Source organism: Pseudophryne corroboree, chromosome 5 (genome assembly GCF_028390025.1).
Source record: "Pseudophryne corroboree isolate aPseCor3 chromosome 5, aPseCor3.hap2, whole genome shotgun sequence".
Taxonomy (NCBI): domain Eukaryota; kingdom Metazoa; phylum Chordata; class Amphibia; order Anura; family Myobatrachidae; genus Pseudophryne; species Pseudophryne corroboree.
Genome location: NC_086448.1, coordinates 694,910,368 through 694,931,202, shown reverse-complemented (window position 1 = coordinate 694,931,202; position 20,835 = coordinate 694,910,368). Strand labels below are relative to the sequence as shown.

Genomic DNA, 20,835 nt, shown 5'->3' with positions numbered 1-20,835 from the left:
CTCTGAAAAGACTTATGTTAGTTTTTTTATTTTCAGGGAGATCTGCTGGCATCAGACTCCCTGCTTCGTGGGAGTGAGGGGGCAGAATCAGAACCAACTTCCTCAGAGTTTCATGGCTCTGCTTCTGGCTGACAGGACACCATTAGCTCCTGAAGGGAACTGAACGCTAGCCGTGTCTAGATGCTCACTCCCACAGCACGCCGTCACCCCCCTCACAGAGCCAGAAGTCAGAAGACAGGTGAGTATGAGAAGAATGATCTTCAATCAAGTAAGTGACGGCTGAGGTGAAGCGCGGCTGGCGGGAGCGCAGCGCGCCATTGCTGCCCACACACATAGGCACTGCAGGGCGCGGCACCCTAGGCAGCAAGAAAAACACCTCAAACTGGCTAAAAGGGGGCATAAGATGCCGCTGGCACAGCCCTACCCCCGCCAGTATAAATAATAAGTCAATATACTGAGTGTAAGGACGCACCATTGTGGGGGCGGAGCTTCTTCCTCAGGCAGCCAGCACACTACTCAGCGCAATTTTCTCTCTCTCCTCAGGCTGCAGAGAACATGCTGGTCCTCTCCTCCACTTCTGACAAGTACAGGGTGCTATAAAGGGGGGGCACAAAGCGATTGTGGTGCATTTGATAGTGTATATTACTACTTAAAAGCGCTTTTGGGCTGTGGATATACTGTGTTCACAGGCAATACTGGCGCTGGGTTTGTGAACTGGCTGCTCCTATCCTGTGTCCCTCTGACAGATTTTACTGTGGGTCTGTCCCCAAAATAAGTCCCAGTGTGTCTGTGAGTGTGGTGTACACGTGTGAGGCATGTCTGAGGCAGGGAGTTCCTCCCCGGAGGAAGCTATTTTAGGGACACAGAGTTGTAATGTGGTGGCGCTACCGGCACACCAAGAGCCTGCATGGGTGAAAGAGCTACGTGACAGTATGCATCTGATTAACCATAGATTGGATAAGTCTGAATCTATGGCTGCATGCTGGAGAAAATCTGTGGAAGATGTGATTTTTCAGGATGCTGTGATTCCTTATGCGGGCGGCCCCTCTGGGTCACATAAGAGACCATTTGCAAATGTTGTAAACACTGATACCGACACGGATTCTGATTCTTGTGTCGACAATAGTGAATCCAGAGAGATAGATCATAAATTGGCAAAAAGTATACAATATATGATTGTGGCTATAAGGGATGTGTTGGAGGTTACAGAAAGCACTCCTGTACCTCAGGAGAAAGCTTATTTATGTAAGGAAAAGAAATCCAAAGTCACGTTCCCTCCTTCACACGAACTAAATGCTCTTTTTGAAGGAATGTGGGTGAATCCTGATAAAAAATTTCGTATTCACAAAAGGATTCACATAGCTTATCCTTTCCCGGTTGAAGACAGGAAAAAATGTGAGTCACCCCCTGTGTTAGACAGTGCGCTTTCCAGGTTGACAAAGAAGGTAATTCTCCCTGCTCCTGGCATGGCTTCTCTTAAAGAGCCGGCAGACCGCAAAATGGAAACGACATTGAAATCCATTTATGTTACCAATGGTACACTGCTCAGGCCCACTATTGCCTGTGCATGGGTGAGTCGCGCTATTGAAAAATGGTCAGAAAGCATGTCATCAGAAATTGACACGATTGATAAAGATGAGATACTCCTTAAGTTAGGGAATATCAAGGACGCTGCCGCCTACATGCTGGAAGCAATTAAGGATATTGGACTCTTGAGTTCACAGGCCGCTACCATGGCAGTATCGGCTAGGCGGGCGTTATGGATGCGCCAGTGGAATGCGGATGCAGATTCCAAAAGAAAAATGGAGGCTCTTCCATATAAAGGTGAGGCCTTATTTGGCGATGGCCTGGATGCGTTAGTCTTGGCGGCTACCGCAGGTAAGTCAACATTTTTGCCCTCTGCGCCTGCACCGGCAAAAAAGACCTATCACCCGCAAATGCAGTCCTTTCGGCCCAATAAATACAAAAAGGCGAGAGGTTACCCCTTCTTTGCAGGTAGGGGAATGGGAAAGAAGTCCACACTAGCTCCAGGTTCCCAAGAGCAGAAGTCTACCCCTAATTCTGCCAAATCCCCAGCATGACGCTGGAACTCCCTTGCGGGAGGCCGCTCGGGTGGGGGCACGTCTCAAACTCTCAGGATTGGATTCTGTCTGGCCTGGATCCCTGGGTGTTGCAAATAGTATCCCAGGGATACAAATTAGAGTTTAAAGACGTTCCCCCATGCCGATTTTTCAAATCGACCTTGCCAGCTTCTCCGCCAGAGAGAGAAGCAGTAACAGAGGCAATCCAAAAATTATGTCAAGACCAGGTTATAGTCCTGGTACCGTTGTCAAAGCCTCTTTGTTCCGAAGCCGGACGGCTCGGTCAGACCGATCCTAAATCTAAAAGATCTGAATTTCTTCCTGAAAAGGTTCAAGTTCAAGATGGAATCACTTCGGGCGGTGATTGCCAGTCTTGAGGAGGGGGACTACTTAGTGTCGATGGACATAAAGGATGCTTACCTGCATGTTCCCATTTATCCTCCTCACCAGGCTTATCTGAGATTCGCGATTCAGGATTGCCATTACCAATTCCAGACTTTACCTTTCGGTCTCTCCACGGCGCCGAGGGTATTCCCCAAGGTGATGGCGGAGATGATGGTCCTCCTTCGTCAGAAAGGAGTCAATATAATCCCTTATCTGGACGACCTCCTGATAAAGGCGAGATCCAGGGAGCAGTAATTACAAAACATATTCCTCTCCCTGTCAATACTCCAACAACACGGGTGGATCATAAATTACCCAAAGTCACAGTTGGGACCGACGACAAGGTTGTCTTTCCTCGGGATGATTCTGGACACAGAAGTTCAGAGAGTATTTCTTCCGCTGGAAAAGGCTCTGGAAATCCAGAAAATGGTAAAACATATATTGAAACCATCAAGTGTGTCGATCCATCAGTGCATTCGGTTGTTGGGGAAGATGGTGGCGGCCTACGAGGCCATACAGTTTGGCAGGTTCCATGCCAGAGTATTCCAGTGGGACTTGTTCGACAAGTAGCCGGGGTCACACCTACACATGCACAGAAAGATAATCTTGTCGTCAAAAACCAGGATTTCGCTCCTGTGGTGGTTGCACAGTTCTCACCTGCTAGAGGGACGCAGGTTCGGGATTCAGGACTGGGTGCTAGTAACCACGGATGCAAGTCTCCGAGGCTGGGGAGCAGTCTCTCAGGGAGAAAACTTCCAGGGACGTTGGTCACAACAGGAAGCCTGCCTTCACATAAACGTTCTGGAGCTAAGAGCCATTTACAACGGCCTTCAACAAGCGGTACATCTTCTTCAAGACCGTGCCGTGCAGATCCAGGCGGACAATGTAATAGCAGTCGCATACATAAACAGGCAGGGCGGAACGAAAAGCAGAGCGGCAATGACAGAGGCGACAAAAATCCTCCGCTGGGCAGAAAAACATCTACAAGCTCTGTCGGCAATATTCATTCCGGGAGTAGACAACTGGGAAGCAGACTTCCTCAGCAGACACGATCTCCATCCAGGAGAGTGGGGCCTCCACCAAGAAGTCTTCGCAGAGGTGACAAGTCTTTGGGGAGTTACTCAAATAGACATGATGGCGTCTCGTCTCAAAATTAAGCTTCAGAGATACTGTTCCAGGTCGAGAGACCCTCAAGCAGTAGCAGTGGATGCACTGGTGACCCAGTGGGTGTTTCCGTCAGTGTATGTTTCCCTCCACTTCCGCTGATCCCAAAAGTACTCAGGATCATAAGAAAGACAAGGGTTCGAGCAATCTTCATTGCCCCAGACTGGCCAAGAAGGGCTTGGTACCCAGATCTTCAGCAGTTACTCATAGGAGATCCTCAGCCTCTTCCTCCTCGGGAGGACCTGCTGCAGCAGGGGCCGTGTGTGTACCAAGACTTACCGCAGCTACGTTTCACGGCATGGCTGTTGAGCGCCGTATCCTAGCCAGGAAGGGTATTCCTAAGGAGGTCATCCCCACCCTTATTCAGGCCAGAAAGGGAGTAACGTCAAAACATTACCACCGTATTTGGAGAAAATATGTGTCTTGGTGTGAATCCAAGAAAGCTCCTACGGAAGAGTTTCACTTAGGACGTTTTCTCCATTTTTTGTGGAGACCGGCCTACGATTGGGATCAATCAAGGTCCAGATTTCGGCCTTGTCAGTGTTCTTCCAAAAACAATTGGCCTCTCTTCCAAAGGTTCAGACCTTCGTGAAAGGGGTTCTACACATCCAGCCTCCATTCGTGCCTCCAGTGGCACCATGGGACCTTAACGTGGTATTGCAGTTCCTTCAATCGGATTGGTTTGAGCCTCTACAAAAGATAGAGTTGAAGTTACTCACTTGGAAAGTGGTGATGCTTTTGGCATTGGCATCCGCAAGGCGGGTGTCGGGATTGGGGGCCATGTCTCACAAGAGCCCTTACCTGATTTTCCATGAAGATAGGGCAGAGTTGGGAACTCGCCAACATTTTCTTCCAAAGGTGGTTTCTGCTTTTCACATAAACCAACCTATTGTAGTGCCAGTAGTTACTGACACATTCACTGATTCAAAGTCTCTAGATGTGGTTAGAGCTTTGAAAATATATGTTGCTAGAACAGCTCGTATACGGAAAACAGAGGCTCTGTTTGTCCTGTATGATCACAACAAGATTGGCTGTCCTGCTTCCAAGCAGACTATTGCACGTTGGATTAGAAATACGATTCAGCAAGCTCATACTACGGCTGGATTGCCGTTACTGACGTCGGTAAAGGCCCACTCTACTAGGAAGGTGGGCTCATCCTGGGCGGCTGCCCGGGGGGTCTCAGCATTACAACTTTGCCGAGCAGCTACTTGGTCAGGGTCAAATACATTTGCTAAGTTCTACAAGTTTGACACCTTGGCCGATGAGGACCTAAAGTTTGGTCAATCGGTGCTGCAGGGTCATCTGCACTCTCCCGCCTGTACTGGAGCTTTGGTATAGACCCCATGGTCTTGTTGTCATCTCCAGCATCCTCTAGGACGTATGAGAAAATAGGATTTTGATAACCTACCGGTAAATCCTTTTCTCCTAGTCCGTAGAGGATGCTGGGCGCCCGTCCCAGTGCATACTTTACCTGCAGTTTAGTTATTACAGTTACACAAGTTGTGTTATCTTGGTTTCAGCATGTTGCTGCAATTAGTTCATGCCTGTTGGCGTGTGTTATGTTGAATGCCATGTGTGCGGCATGGTTGAGGGTGTGAGTTGGTAGATATGGTCTTTAGAGTGCCCATGTCTCCTGCGGATCCCGTCTATACCCCATGGTCTTGATGTCGTCCCCAGCATCCTCTACGGACTAGGAGAAAAGGATTTACAGGTAGGTTATCAAAATCCTATTTTTTTATGCTATATGCAGTAGGGCCACCTGACTTCCCCCTGCATGGGGCACTGAAATTCCTCCCTTCCCCCTGCAAATTAGGATAAACGTCCCGTTCTGAGGACAGTCTCCTGAAATCAGGACTCTCCTGCCGAAATCAGTAGGGTCTAGACTCTAGAACAGGCATTCCCAATCTCAGCCCTCAAGGCACACTAACAGTCCAGGACAACCTTACAAAATTCAAAAAAAGGAAAAAAATGTGAAAAACTCATGTCGACCTTTAGACCTGTCAACCTAGCACATGTCGACCTAGAAACCCTGTCGACCTTCCATCCATGTCGACCTAGTGACTGTCGACCTATAGTGGTCGACCTAAACATTGTCGACCTAGATACTGTCGATCTTCAGACCGGATCCCATGTATACAGACCCCCGCCAGTATAAATAAAAGCGGGACCGAAGCGCGCCATGTAGGGGGCAGGGCTTCCTCCTTCAGCTCTAACCAGCGCCATTTTCTCCACAGCTTGCTGCAGAGAGGCTGCTCCTGGCCCTTCACTGCTGTACACAAGTAACAGGGTGCAGGAAACGAGGGGGGGGGGGGGGGAGCACGAGAATTTGGTGTTGATTACTTGGTATAAAAGCGCTTACAGGTCTGGGGCATTATTTAATTCCTTCAGACCGGTGAGGCGCTGGGTGTGAGCTGGCTAACTCCCTTTCTGTCTCTCTGAAGGACCTTACTGTGGGTCTGTCCCCTATAGCCCAGTGTGTTTGGGGGTGTCGGTACGCGTGTGTCGACATGTCTGAGGTAGAAGGCTCTTCCCAGGAGGAGGCTGGTGTGGGAGCTGAACAGAATGTGGGAGTGACTCCGTCGGCACCGCCGACTGCTGATTGGGTAGATATGTGGAGTGTTTTAAATGCAAGTGTGGCTTTATTGCATAAGAGGTTAGACAATTCTGAGTCTCAGAACCAAGCATGGAGACAATCCATGGGAGATGTTTTGTTACAATCTCAGACCCCCCCAGGGTCACAAAAACGTTCATTTACCCAGATAGCAGACACAGATACCGACACGGATTCCGACTCCAGTGTCGACTATAATGATGCCAAGTTACATCCTAAGGTGGCTAAGAGTATTCAGTACATGATTGTGGCAATTAAAGATGTGTTACATATCACAGAAGACCCCACTGTCCCTGACACAAGGGTCTGTATGTTTAAGGGAAAGAAACCTGAGGTAATGTTTCCTCCCTCTCATGAACTGAACGCTCTTTTTGAAAAAGATTGAGAGTCTCCTGACAAGAGACTGTAGATTCCCAGGAGAATTGCTATGGCGTATCCTTTTGCCTCGCAGGATAGGTTACGGTGGGAATCCTCACCCACGGTGGACAAAGCTCTGGCGCGTTTGTCCAAGAAGGTGGCGCTACCGTCCCCTGACACGGCGGCCCTAAAGGATCCTGCGGATCGTAAGCAGGAAACTACCTTAAAATCTATTTACATTACTACGGGTACGCTGCTCAGGCCAGCCGTGGCATCGGCATGGGTGAGTAGCGCTATTGAAAGGTGGGCAGATAACTTGTCATCTGACATAGACACCCTGGATAGGGATAGCGTGCTTTTGACGCTGGGTCACATCAGGGACGCAGCGATATATCTAAGGGAGGCGTCGAGAGATATTGACCTCTTGGGATCAAGGGCCAATGCCATGGCAATCTTGGCTAGGAGGGCGTTGTGGACTCATCAATGGAATGGTGATGCTGACTCTAAAAAGGCTATGGAGGCTCTGCCTTTCAAAGCTGAAGTTTTGTTTGGTGAGGGCATCGCGGACCTGGCTTCTACAGCTACCGTGGGTAAGTCTTCTTTTTTGCCTTTTGTCCCTCCACAGCAAAAGAAAACGCCTCAATACCAGATGCAGTCCTTTCGGTCTCATAAATTCAGGAAAGGACGTGGATCTTCCTTCCTCGCGGCCAGAGGTAGGGGAAAAGGAACAAGATTGCCGGCTGTGGCAAGCTCCCAGGAGCAGAAGTCCTCCCCGGCTTATACCAAATCCACCGCATGACGCTGGGGCTCCGCTGCGGGAGTCCGCACCGGTGGGGGCACGTCTTCAGCTTTTCGGTCAAGTCTGGTTTCGCTCGGGCCTAGATCCTTGGGTGCTGGAAATTGTGACCCAAGGATACAAACTGGAGTTCCAAGACGTGCCTCCACACCGATTTTTCAAATCGGCCTTACCAGTTTCTCATCCAGAGAGAGAGGTAGTGTGTGCTGCAATACAAAAGCTGTGTCAACAGCAAGTCATTGTCACGGTTCCCCCGTTACAACAAGGGAAAGGGTTTTATTCAACCCTGTTCGTGGTCCCGAAGCCGGATGGCTTTGTCAGACCGATTCTGAATTAAAAATCCCTCAACCTGTATTTAAAAAGATTAAAATTCAAGATGGAATCTCTCCGAGCTGTGATCTCCAGTCTGGAGGGGGGGGATTTTATGGTGTCAGTCGACATAAAGGATGCATACCTACATGTCCCTATATATCCTCCTCATCAGGCGTTCCTGAGGTTCGCTGTTCAGGATTGTCACTACCAATTTCAGACGTTGCCGTTTGGTCTTTCCACGGCCCCGAGGATTTTCACCAAAGTAATGGCCGAAATGATGGTGATCCTGCACAAGCAAGGGGTCACAATTATCCCATACTTGAACGATCTCCTGATAAAGGCAAGATTAAAGGAGCAGTTACTAAAAAACGTTGCGCTCTCCCTGAAGGTGCTGCAACAACATGGCTGGCTCCTATATTTACCAAAGTCGCAGTTGATTCCGACAACTCGGCTGTTTTTTTGGGCATGATTCTGGACACGGAACTGCAGAGGATCTTTCTCCCATTGGAAAAGGCTCAGGAACTCCAGAACATGGTCAAGGAACTTCTGAAACCGCCAAGAGTGTCAATTCATCACTGCACTCGAGTGCTGGGGAAAATGGTGGTGGCCTACGAGGCCATTCAGTTTGGCAGATTCCATGCAAGAACTTTTCAGTGGGACCTGCTGGACAAGTGGTCCGGGCCCCATCTGCACATGCACCGGAAGATAAGCCTGTCCCCCAGGGCCAGGGTTTCCCTCCTGTGGTGGCTCCAAAGTTCTCACCTTCTAGAGGGTCGCAGCTTCGGAATCCAGGATTGGGTTCTGGTGACCACGGACGCGAGTCTCCGAGGTTGGGGAGCAGTCACACAGGGACAAAATTTCCAGGGAAAATGGTCAAGCCAGGAAGCTTGTCTGCACATAAACGAGCTGGAGTTAAGGGCCATCTACAACGGCCTTCGGCAAGCGGAACATCTTCTTCGCAACCTGCCCGTCCTGATTCAGTCGGACAACATTACAGCCGTGGAGCACATAAACCGCCAGGGCGGAACAAAGAGCAGAGCGGCGATGGCGGAGGCCACCAAGATTCTTCGCTGGGTGGAAAAACATGCAAGCGCTCTGTCAGCGGTCTTCATTCCAGGCGTGGACAACTGGAAGCAGACTTCCTCAGCAGACACGATCTCTGGGGTCTTCATCAAGAGGTCTTTGCAGAAGTAACAAGTCGTTGGGGACTTCCTCAAATAGACATGATGGCGTCTCGCCTCAACAAGAAGCTTCAGACATATTGTTCCACGTCGAGGGACCCTCAAGCAATAGCGGTGGACGCACTGGTGAGACCGTGGGTGTTTCAGTCGGTCTATGTGTTCCCTCCACTTCCACTCATCCCAAAGGTGATAAGGATCATAAGAAGAACAAGGGTTCAGGCGATACTCGTTGTTCCAGATTGGCCACGGAGGACCTGGTATCCGGATCTTCAGGAATTACTCACAGGAGATCCCTGGCCTCTTCCTCTAAGAGGGGACCTGTTACAGCAGGGGCCATGCGTGTTCCAGGACTTACCGCGGTTGCGTTTGACGGCATGGCGGTTGAACGCCAAATCCTAGCTAGAAAGGGTATTCCCGGGGAAGTCATCCCCACTCTACTTAAAGCTAGAAAGGAGGTAACGGCAAAGCATTATCACCGTATTTGGAGAAAATATGTGTCTTGGTGTGAATCCAAGAAGGCTACTACGGAAGAATTTCAGCTGGGTCATTTGCTCCACTTTTTGCAAGCAGGTCTGGATGCGTGCCTGAAGTTAGGCTCCATTAAAGTGGAGGTTTCGGCCTGATCAATTTTCTTTCAAAGGGAATTGGCACTCACTTCCAGAAGTACAGACTTTTGTGAAGGGTGTGCTGCACATCCAACCTCCCTTTGTGCCCCCAGTGGCACCGTGGGACCTTAACGTGGTGTTACAGTTCCTTACGTCATATTGGTTTGAACCTTTACAAAAGGGTGAGTTGAAATTTCTCACTTGGAAAGTAGTCATGCTATTGGCCTTGGCGTCCGCAAGGCGGATGTCCGAATTGGCGGCTTTGTCTCACAAAAGCCCCTATCTGATTTTCCATGTGGATAGAGTGGAATTGAGAACTCGTCAACAATTTCTGCCTAAGATGGTTTCGTCGTTTCACATGAACCAACCTATTGTGATGCCTGTGGCTACTGAAGCCTTGGCGGATTCCAAGTCTCTTGATGTGGTCAGAGCTTTGAAAATTTATGTAGCCAGAACGGCTCGTGTTAGGAAAACAGAGGCGCTGTTTGTCCTAACACGAGGTTGGCGCTCCTGCTTCTAAGCAGACTATTGCACGCTGGATCTGTAATACGATTCAGCAGGCTCATTCTACGGCTGGATTGCCGTTACCGAAATCGGTGAAAGCCCATTCCACTAGGAAGGTGGGCTCATCTTGGGTGGCTGCCCGAGGCGTCTCGGCTTTACAGCTTTGCCGAGCTGCTACTTGGTCGGGTTCAAACACTTTTGCAAAATTCTACAAGTTTGATACCCTGGCTCATGAGGACCTCATGTTTGCTCAATCGGTGCTGCAGAGTCATCCGCACTCTCCCGCCCGGTCTGGAACTTTGGTATAAACCCCATGGTCCTTTTGGAGTCCCCAGCATCCTCTAGGACGAAGGAGAAAATAGGATTTTAATACCTACCGGTAAATACTTTTCTCTTAGTCCGTAGAGGATGCTGGGCGCCCGTCCCAGTGCGGACTCTATCTGCAGTACTTGTAAATAGTTATTGCTTATGTTACACAAAGGTTGTGTTTTGGTAAAGGTCAGCCTGTTGCTGATCTCTTTGGTTCACGCTGTTAACTGGTTTTAGTTAAATGCCATGTTGTACGGTGTGTTGTGGTGTGAGCTGGTATGTATCTCACCCTTAGTTTAACAAATTCCTTTTCCTCAAAATGTCCGTCTCCTCTGGGCACAGACCCTATAACTGAGGTCTGGAGGAGGGGCATAGAGGGAGGAGCCAGTTCACACCCATTTAAAGTCTTAAAGTGCCCATGTCTCCTGCGGATCCCGTCTATACCCCCATGGTCCTTTTGGAGTCCCTAGCATCTTCTACGGACTAAGAGAAAAGGATTTACCAGCAGGTATTAAAATCCTATTTTCTGTTTGGGGTTTGAGTGAAATGTTGAAGTGAATTTCAGCATAATTAGTTTTCTTTTTGCTGTTGTGAATATTTCATCGTATGACAAGAAGTTGGAGATGCTCCTGATACCATGTGGCAAGACTTAATGGAGCGTTTTTTTCAGTCCCTGCCTCTGTGCTTTGATTATAGCCCTGGTAGTAGGTAGCGTGGTGGGTGTATTGCTCCACCACCAAGTATTTATTTAGCCTGTGGTGATAAGTGAAAACAGTGCTGTGCAAACAACAGGGAATGTGAAGAACAGTAACCGCAAGTTGTATGTTGCAGCGGAAAACACCTTTTCAGATGATCCGAGTTACATTTTACATTTGTGTCCCTACAAAGACCAGTCTTGCAGATGGAATAAATGAACCATATACTTTTGTGTGTTTCACAAAGCTATGATAATAGATATGATGAAAGATAACTGTACACACAGAAGTGTAGCAGGACTTGTGACAGCTAGTAAGGTTCTAAACCATTTATTTTAAATCTCCAAGAGCCATTTTTTTGTAGATGCTGCTTCTACTTTCAGTTCTAGAAACAGCATAGTTAGGTGTCAGCAAATTATTTCCAAAGGTTAGCAATCTTGCTGCCAGAATTCAAAATTTTAAGCCTTCCAGGTCTTTGGAACCTTGTAATATGACCATCTGTCTGGTGCATGGGTATTTGGTGCATTGTATGCACGCTGGGAAATGTATCTTTATTTGGTTGATTTAGAGCTGCCAGCAATTAGGCAACATGTGTGGCTGCATTGCATGCTTGGAATTAAATATGGCCGCCCGACCCTGCGCCAGTTTTTGAAAGTATCTGTAAACACTATCATTGTGCATTTACGCCGGCCATATCCTTGGTACAGAGGAACCCGCCAAACATTGTGGGCCTGTTTTACCCACGCATGCCTAAAAGCAACTAAGATAAGTACAACTCGCACTTGCTTGAAGTTGTATACGCTGGCTCCAACACATGGGTAGTTGCTGTAAATCGTGAGATCGATCTGTAGAGTGTGTAACTCTGAATTAGACCCATTGTCTGCATTATAAAATAGTCCAATCTACTATTATTAAAAAATGTCCTTTGAATTTAAGATCTCCCTCACAGACTCTATTTAGATGCCATAAGCATTGCCACTGAAGGTATAATCATTTTACAGCCATTTCCAAACGAAGTTACTGATGTGATCTAGAGTCAGTAAGCCTACACATAAATTATGTAAATATAGGCTGTGGTTGCTGCAGTCTTCTAATGCCCTGCACTTTGCAGTGTAGCTGGGGGAATATATGAAAATATCAATCAGTTTATTCAGCAGAAATCACTGTGTGTTTTTACCCCCAGTAACAGTTTGTCATAATGACAGGTAGCTGTGACCCGACATGAAGTGTAACCAAACCCCTGCAGAACACATGCTACTTGTTTGCATACATACATATGAACTATGTTTAGTTTAGTCACAGTCCGTCCTTTTAATACCTTTGTCTCTTGATATTGATTGAAAAAGTTGTGCTTAAACGTGATCCTGTAAGTAGTTTCAATAGAAACAATAATGCAGTGTTTGGCTAACTTTGGCCCTATCACATATAAATATTCCTAATAATTCAGAACATTTAAATAGCATAAATGAACCTTACATTTCCCTTCGCTGTTCTGAAGTGCAGAAACTTTTAGTTGCACTACATTTATTCAGTAGATTCTCGGTCTGAGTTTTCAAAGTATTCTTGGTAGAGTGATATTGCAGAATAGTGTTTGCCCCCAGCGTCGCTTGTATATATGTCTGTTATTGCTTAGTGGAACTCATTTTACAAAGACAGTAGTTCCATCGAATATTGTGATGCACATTTGACATTGTACACACTGATCACAAAAATTTTTTGTAAACAATATTTACAGTTTTTCCCTCCAGGATTACCACAAATAGACGCTTGAGGATACTAACCCGTGAGCAGGCCATGTAAAGCTGCCCATGGGAGAAGCAGGTGGTCCTAATGCTGCCCATACACTTGTGCGATGCCCCATGACGCGACATCGCGGGGCATCGCACCGGCAGTTCAGAACTGCCAAAGTGATTACCATGCGATCACGCAATAGATCACATGGTAATCACGTGATCAGCACGTCACTGCCGAGTGGGAGCGGCCTCTGGCTCATCGCACATCACAGTGCAATATATCTCGATGCGAGAGATATTAAGTGCAGCACATAATATCTTGAGACGCGATATTCGAGCGGCGTGCCCGCGCATCGCGTCTCAAGGTACCTAAAATGTGCATACAATCCTTCTATTTCTCTCACAGATGAGGTTGAAAGCGAAGGTTAGCACCGATTATCTCACAAGTGTATGGGCACCATAAGATTTATGCCTGCTGCCCTGTGCATTTTTCGTGGTGTGGAATATACCATCGCGTCTCAAGGTACCTAAAATGTGCATACAATCCTTCTATTTCTCTCACAGATGAGGTTGAAAGCGAAGGTTAGCACCGATTATCTCACAAGTGTATGGGCACCATAAGATTTATGCCTGCTGCCCTGTGCATTTTTCGTGGTGTGGAATATACCATCGCGTCTCAAGGTACCTAAAATGTGCATACAATCCTTCTATTTCTCTCACAGATGAGGTTGAAAGCGAAGGTTAGCACCGATTATCTCACAAGTGTATGGGCACCATAAGATTTATGCCTGCTGCCCTGTGCATTTTTCGTGGTGTGGAATGACAGTGCAATATATCTCGATGCGAGAGATATTAAGTGCAGCACATAATATCTTGAGACGCGATATTCGAGCGGCGTGCCCGCGCATCGCGTCTCAAGGTACCTAAAATGTGCATACAATCCTTCTATTTCTCTCACAGATGAGGTTGAAAGCGAAGGTTAGCACCGATTATCTCACAAGTGTATGGGCACCATAAGATTTATGCCTGCTGCCCTGTGCATTTTTCGTGGTGTGGAATATATGTATATATTGTGTATATACTGTATACTATATTTTTATACATATAGTGATTTTGGACTTGAGAAGCCTACATGCAGCAAGTGTCAAGCGTCTGGTTTTTCATTTATTGCTCCTCCCACTGATGTCACATTGAGGTCATACATATCTCAGTTTCTTTCTAGATCAGTAAGCTATACAATAGTGAAAACGTGATCCAAATTCATCCAGTAATTTTTGCGTGATGCCAGAACGAACAGACAGACAAAAAGTCTAAAAAAAAAATGTTGTCTCCATAGTTCGGAAACAGTCCCTAGACGTATATTTCTAAAAAAAACAAATTGCTATGTACAGACACAACCATTGCAGTTTTATTATACTGTATGTATAGATTGTTTCATCTATAAATAAGATTTATCACTGATACAATGGTAAATGTTATAATATTTAGCATCACAGATATATTACAGTTTTACAGACAACTGAAAAAACTAAAACTTAAAATATGCATTTGGTCAACTGTAAACTTATTTGCAGAGTAGTTCTGTGATAAGAAATGCTGGCCTGTAGAATGCAGAATGCACAACACACAGTTATTATAAAGCAAGGAAGAAATTTGCTAGAAACATAAATAAAGAAGATAAACTATGCAGTAACTTATAGCAACCAATTTCCTTTAAGCCTATGGGGAGTATTTAATTACCCACGATCATTGATCGTGGGTAATTTTGTCACCGGGGGGGCTATTCAATTAGCGCCTGCTTATCGAGGATTTTGATTCACCTGCCTCAAGCAGGCAAAGCAAATTCCCCGAAAACAGCCCCGTTTTCATCCGAAAACTGAGCTGTTTCAACCGAAAAGACACAAGTTTCACTGAACCTGTGTATTTTCGGGTGAAAAGGTTTTTGTTTTTTTAGGGTGACCTAATTAGATACGCGAAAAATAATATCGAAGAAACATTGAGAAAAATCGCTCCTTATGGTTTTTCGCAGGTAATTGAATATACCACTGTGTAAGAAAATAACACCTAGATCTATTGTTCCAGAGAGACCATAGGTTAAAATTAGTGTGTCACTTTTTAACCTTGCTGTCACAATATTCATATGTCAGGGTCGTGCACAGAAGAGTCATTAATGGTTAGTTACAGTAGGTGCAGGTATTTACCACCAAATGCATTCAAAGATACACACTTCACCATCTTTGGAAATCTGCCGTATTATAATTCTGTGCCTAGTTTTCTAATATTGTTCGAAGACTGCATTTAAAGATACTTTCATTTGGCACTTTTGTCATTTTTCTTACCAAATTGGCCAACCACTTGTTCTGTGCCAGATTACATTTCAGTCCAGGAAGATTTGATACTGCCAAGTGAAAAGTCAGATAACCTTAGCAATAGAAAAAAAGCTCTTCATCCGACATGACATAGCAGGTGAATAATATGCTATAGGGTAATAGGTTCTAATTTGGTAAATGTGCCATTTTTCATCAATTTTGCCCCAGGATTTAAGCCATTTTGGTTTTGACTGTAAAAAATTGTCCACAAAGTAATTGAGTAAATTGGAAATTAATTTGACCAAACCACTGGATTGCACTGTACGAGACTGGATTAAGTAAAAGGAACATAGAGACCCCACTCTGTGGAATGCCCTACCACGCACAATAAGACCCTCCTCTAGTCTCCAAACCTTCAAGCGTTCCCTGAAAACTCACCTCTTCAGGCAAGCCTATCAAATTCCAGAACCGCCCACATAACTTTCTATCAAATTGCATCCACAAACCTTCCTAGCAAATTGCATCCACTCTGCACAGTCCACACATATCCTCACATGTCTTCTCATTCTTCCTCCCGACCTCGGTTCGTCATTGCTGTGTGACCATATCATACAGCCCACCAAGTACCTTTGCAATCTGGTGGACAACTATGCAATAGATAGCACCTATCCTTGTGTACCCATGCCTATAGATTGTAAGCTTACGAGCAGGGCCTTCCTACCTCTATGACTGTTTGTTATTATCCACTTTTGTTATATTATTGTTATTTCCATTTGTAAAGCGCAACAGAATTTGCTGCGCTATATAAATAACTGTTAATAAATAAATAATAAATAAATAACCCCCATAGCATTGGGTGTATTAAACCAGGTTTAAATCCCAATGTCACTATCTTGGGATGATTTGCCAATCTGTTTTCCATGCACCAATAATTCTTGTGGGCAAGAAACCTGTATTTTATGGGCTACAGTATATAACACAGTAAATATTAAACATTTAGTACAAGTAATACATTTAAGGTTTCTGTGGCGGATAAGAACTATGAATTGCTACTTGCCAAGACCTGTCTACAGATTTCTATTCAATAAAAATCCATTCCTTACAGAATCCCAAGGATCTTGACATGCATTGTAAGAAAGATTAATTTGAGGCTATCTGTGCAATACTAATTTGTCATTAGCATCTGACTTTCGTCTGCTTATTGTTTCAGTCTGAGCAATGTAATTACATTTGTAATGTTGTGGTTTGTTTTGTCATTACAGGCAATTAGCTGTAAAGTATCCTGCGAACTCACTGCCTGGACAAGACCTGAGCCACACCTACGTAGCCAAGTAGTTCTGTCAGCAGCAGAGAAAGTGTGCAGTACACTTACCTAGGCTGACCATATTATCCCTTTAACCTGGGACACTCATGACTTGCACAGGTTCTGGGGCTGCTTAAAACCAGGTGAAATGCAGGCTTGTAGTCAGCCAGCCAGCCACAGAACCTGTGTAATTCATGAGTGTCCCAGGTAAAAGGGATAATATGGTCAGCCTAGTCTTACCATGCAATTCTACATGATAGTACAGCCGGGTATGGGTAGTTGGGTCGACACAACTTAGGTCGACAGTCATTAGGTCGACCACTGAAGGTCAACGTGGGCATTATGTCGACATGCACTATGTCGATGTGGTCATTAGGTCGACGTACTAGGTTGACAGGTGAAAAGGTCGACATTAGTTTTTGGACTTTTTTTGGTGTCGTTTTGTTCATAAAGTCACGGGGAACCCCAATTAGTGCACCGTGTCCCCTCGCATGGCGAGTGAGCTTCAGGCAAGGTGCCTCACTCCACTACCGCTGCGCTCGGCACAGGTTACAGTTCCCAATTGTAGTCCACATGGATCGTAAAGTATGAAAAAGTCCAAAAAAAATTCCAAAAATTGCCCATGTCGACCTTCAGTGGTTGACCTAATGATTGTCGAACTAAGCTGTGTCGACCTAACGACTGTATCCCGTACAGCCAGTTAGCTCACTCCCCGCAAGTCTACGTGCAAATAATCTGCTCATTCTGCATAACTAAGGGGTGGCATTCTTTGTTTATAGATTGTGTCACATCTAAAGCTAATTATTTAAGAAATATGTCTATCATATTTATGTATTTTTCATCTGAAATATTCTGTACAACAGCGAAGGTTTCAGCAAGAATAGATAATATGAATTCCTGTTTGTAGACAGGTGCACACGTTATGGTGGCTTTGGTATTGTGTGATAAAGGTTTCTTTTATTTGCAGTATTTTTTAAATGTACGTAAGTGACGTTCTCCAAGACTGGGGCACAGCAGTGCATTGCAGAGAAAAGTGATGTAGTGTTCTACAGCAAATGTTTTATTGTTCTTCTGCCTGGTCTGTCAGATACATTTGTATATATTAAATGTTAGCTTTTAAAATGTCTTTAATTATTTGTTTATTTTACTAACTATACTTCTAATTTTATGACTATAATTTTGTTTTTTCGTGCTGTTGTGACTATGGGCCTAATTCAGACCTGATCACAGCAGCAAAATCTTTCTCTAATGGGCAAAACCATATAACATGCAGAGAGAGTTAGATTTGGGTGGGTTATTTTGTTTCTGTGCAGGGTAAATACTGTCTGCTTTATATTTACACTGCAATTTAGATTTCAGTTTGAACACACCCCACCCAAATCTAACTCTCTCTGCACATGTTAAATCTGCCCCACCTGCGGTGCACATGGTTTAACCCATTAGAAAAACATTTTGCTGCTGCGATCAGGTCTGAATTGGGTCCTATGTTTGTTAGTAGTTGCTATGGCCTGGGATTTGTTCACTTAGGAAGATTGCACCAGGGAATGTTGACTATACAGTCTAGAAGATGTGCAACAATTGTGTAACTATTGTGTAGTATAACCCTAACTATAATCAAAATCACCAGAAAATAGATGTTTTCAGGGCATTACCCGGTAAATATTCTTTGATAAGTATGCCCCAAGGTATAAATATGGTCCAAGGTATAATTCTTATTCCTCTCATATTTCCTTCCCTCTTGGACAGGGAGCAAAGGAGGACAGGAGAGCAGATAGGTAGTAATGCTGAAGCCCATCCATGGAAGAAGAAGAGGGTGATAAACTAAGCGGAAGGGCAGCTGGTGCCTGGTTCTGTTGAGCATATATGGTTAGGAGAGCAGTGAGGAAATTAAGCTTGAGCCCGCTCACAGGAAGCAGTGGAGGTTAGAAGAGTTAAGTTATGTCTGCCCTTCAGGGAGCAGAAGAGGGTAGGAGAGCAGGGAGGAGTTGAAGATAGAGTCTGGCTTTGGGTGCAAAGGAGAGTAGGAGAGCTGGGAGGAGGTGCAAATAGAGCCTGGCCACGTAGAGCAGAGGAGGGTGGGGGAGCTGGGAGGAGCTGGAGGTAGAGCCTGGCCTCCTATAGCAGAAGAGTGTAGGTGAGCTGGGAGGAGGTGGAGATAGAGCCTGGCCACGTGAAGCAGAGGAGGGTGGTGGAGTTGGGAGGAGGTAGAGATAGAGCCTGGTCTCTGAGAGCAGAGGAGAGTAGAAGAGCTGGGAGGGGGTGGAGCTAGAGCAGGCCTTGGGAGCAGAAGAGGGTAGGAGAGCTGAGGGTAGCTGAATCATGACCCCATTGAATGGAGGAATATAAAAGAGCTGATAAGAAGTGAAGCTGGATCCTGTCTCCGAGAAATGGAGGAGGTTGGGGAGCTGAGAGGAAGGGTAGCTGATGTCTGCTCATGTACAGGATAGAAGGTTACAAGAGCTTAGAGGAAGTTGAATCAGTTCCTAACAGAGTGCAGAGGAGAGTGGAGAGGAAATGGAGCTGGACCCCCGCACACACTTAAACCTCATTATAAAAACAAGGACACTGCTGCAAATCAACCTACAGTATAACAACATCATTATATTATCCACACCCAACATTTATAACCGTATAAAAAAAGGAAAAAGTCACTCAGATATGCATCAGCCGTATACAGAAAGAAAAAATTATGAAAGGAAAAGTGGTAATGATAAGAATAATTTATATAAAATAATTATTTACTGTATCAAATAAAATCAAATGCTAAGAAAAATAAATGAGAAAAAAGCGAGAGATGGCGAGAGGAGGAGAGAAAGTGGGATCAATGAAGAGAGAGAGAGGAGGAAATAGGGAGAAAAGAAAAACCTACAGTAGGTAGCTCAAGGGCACGAGGCAATCTCTAGTTAGTGTGTGTGTGTGTGTGTGTGTGTGTGTGTGTGTGTGTGTATATATATGAATAAATAAATATATAATTATATATATATATATTTCTTTATATGTATGTATGCAGGACCATAACTAGGTGTGTGCAGAGTGTGCTCCGCACATAGCGCTGCAGGATAGGGGGCGCTGTTGGCGGCAGTTTTCAATCATGAATTATCTAATTACTTTCACTTGCAGCTTCCCCCCTTTTTAAAGCCCAACATCTCCTTACCGCCATGTCTCCTACTCGTACCCCTTTTGTTGCTAATACCTATACAGCATTCATAGACTTGATTAGAGCGCTCTTTGGTGTTCTGTTGCACTGTCCTTTATTACTTTTTGGGATGCTGATGTGCTCAGGATTTGAATCCGTTGCCTATGACATTGCAGTCATCCGTTGCCTGCTCTTGCATAGAAAGCTAGAGAATTCCAACATGGAGAGTTTTAACTATTTGAAGCTTACCTTGTACTTTGTGAAGGGGTGATCAGCGTTGCGGCTGGGCAGATCTATGTAGTGTGTGGCTGCAAGGGATTGGATGTGTGGCTGCACTTGATTATGGTGCTGTTTTTTTTTTTTTTTACGGGTACAGGTAGCTTCTTATAGTTTGAAATCTCATAGTTTTTATGTGGGATCAAGTGGCTCGGTGGGTGGGGTGTTTGGCTGGGATGCTGCAGGTTGTGGGGTTGAGTCCTGGGTGTGGCAGTATATTGAAATGTGTTATTTAATGAGGGGTATTGTGGCTAAATGGCGGCAAGCTCTCGGGTTGAGCGCATGAATGTCGCATAAAGAGATTTGTGTCCAAATCCATTTTCTTGCAGTGTTTTATAAATGCGTGTAATATATATGAGGCATGCGTTATTGGAAAAATAGGGGGGGGGGGGGCGCCAATTCTCTTTCTGGCACTGGGCACCAAAAAGTCTATTTACGGCTCGGTATGTATGTGAATTTTTTTACTTCCTCTAGGTTTAGCTGACATCTGCCTAAATATGAATCATACATATAGATTGCTGGAAATGTTAACATTTGCAATACTGTTGGTTCTGACCGTTCTGCCAATCCAGTTGAATTTAAGTTTTATTCTACGTACTGGTCTTCCCATTGTCCCACATCATCTGTACATGTATGGACAACTTTTTGAGAAATAAAATATACAATCATTTCTTGTGTGCAGAGAGTCTGTAACAATGCTTCTGTGACCAAGGGAACCATCATTAAGGGAACAAATTACAATACAAAAGATGCGCTGCGCTCAGCCTAGTGTGTGAGGATTGTAGTGCTTGTTACCAATAAAACTGTTCTAAATTCATAAATTGTATACTTTACTAAATGAGCGTAAACCAAGTATTGGATGTAATATTATGCAGATAAGAAGAAAAAAAATCATGTGTCACTGCTGTGTCCAGCCTAATGCTACAAATGAGAATAATACGAATTTATATAAATGTATACTTTACTCAGTAAATGTAATAAATATCAAAAGACAAATTTTTGATATGGTATTGAACAAGTACACGATGAAGGTGAATTATGTAAACGGAACGGAGATTTGAGCTTTGATGGCGGAAGAA

At 45.1% G+C, this 20,835-nt stretch overlaps 1 protein-coding gene across 3 annotated transcripts in view; it reads left to right on the top strand.

The window, feature by feature from the left end:
• The window catches only part of PPP1R42 (protein phosphatase 1 regulatory subunit 42), a 154,563-nt gene extending 134,137 nt beyond the window's left edge, over positions 1–20,426 (top strand). For all 3 annotated transcript variants that reach the window (XM_063923856.1, XM_063923854.1, XM_063923855.1), the window contains exon 9: positions 16,304–20,426. In XM_063923856.1, coding sequence (XP_063779926.1) covers positions 16,304–16,376 — 73 coding nt within the window. In that variant the 3' untranslated portion in view covers positions 16,377–20,426. The remainder of the gene's footprint in view (positions 1–16,303) is intronic.
• The last annotated feature ends 409 nt before the right edge of the window (positions 20,427–20,835 follow it).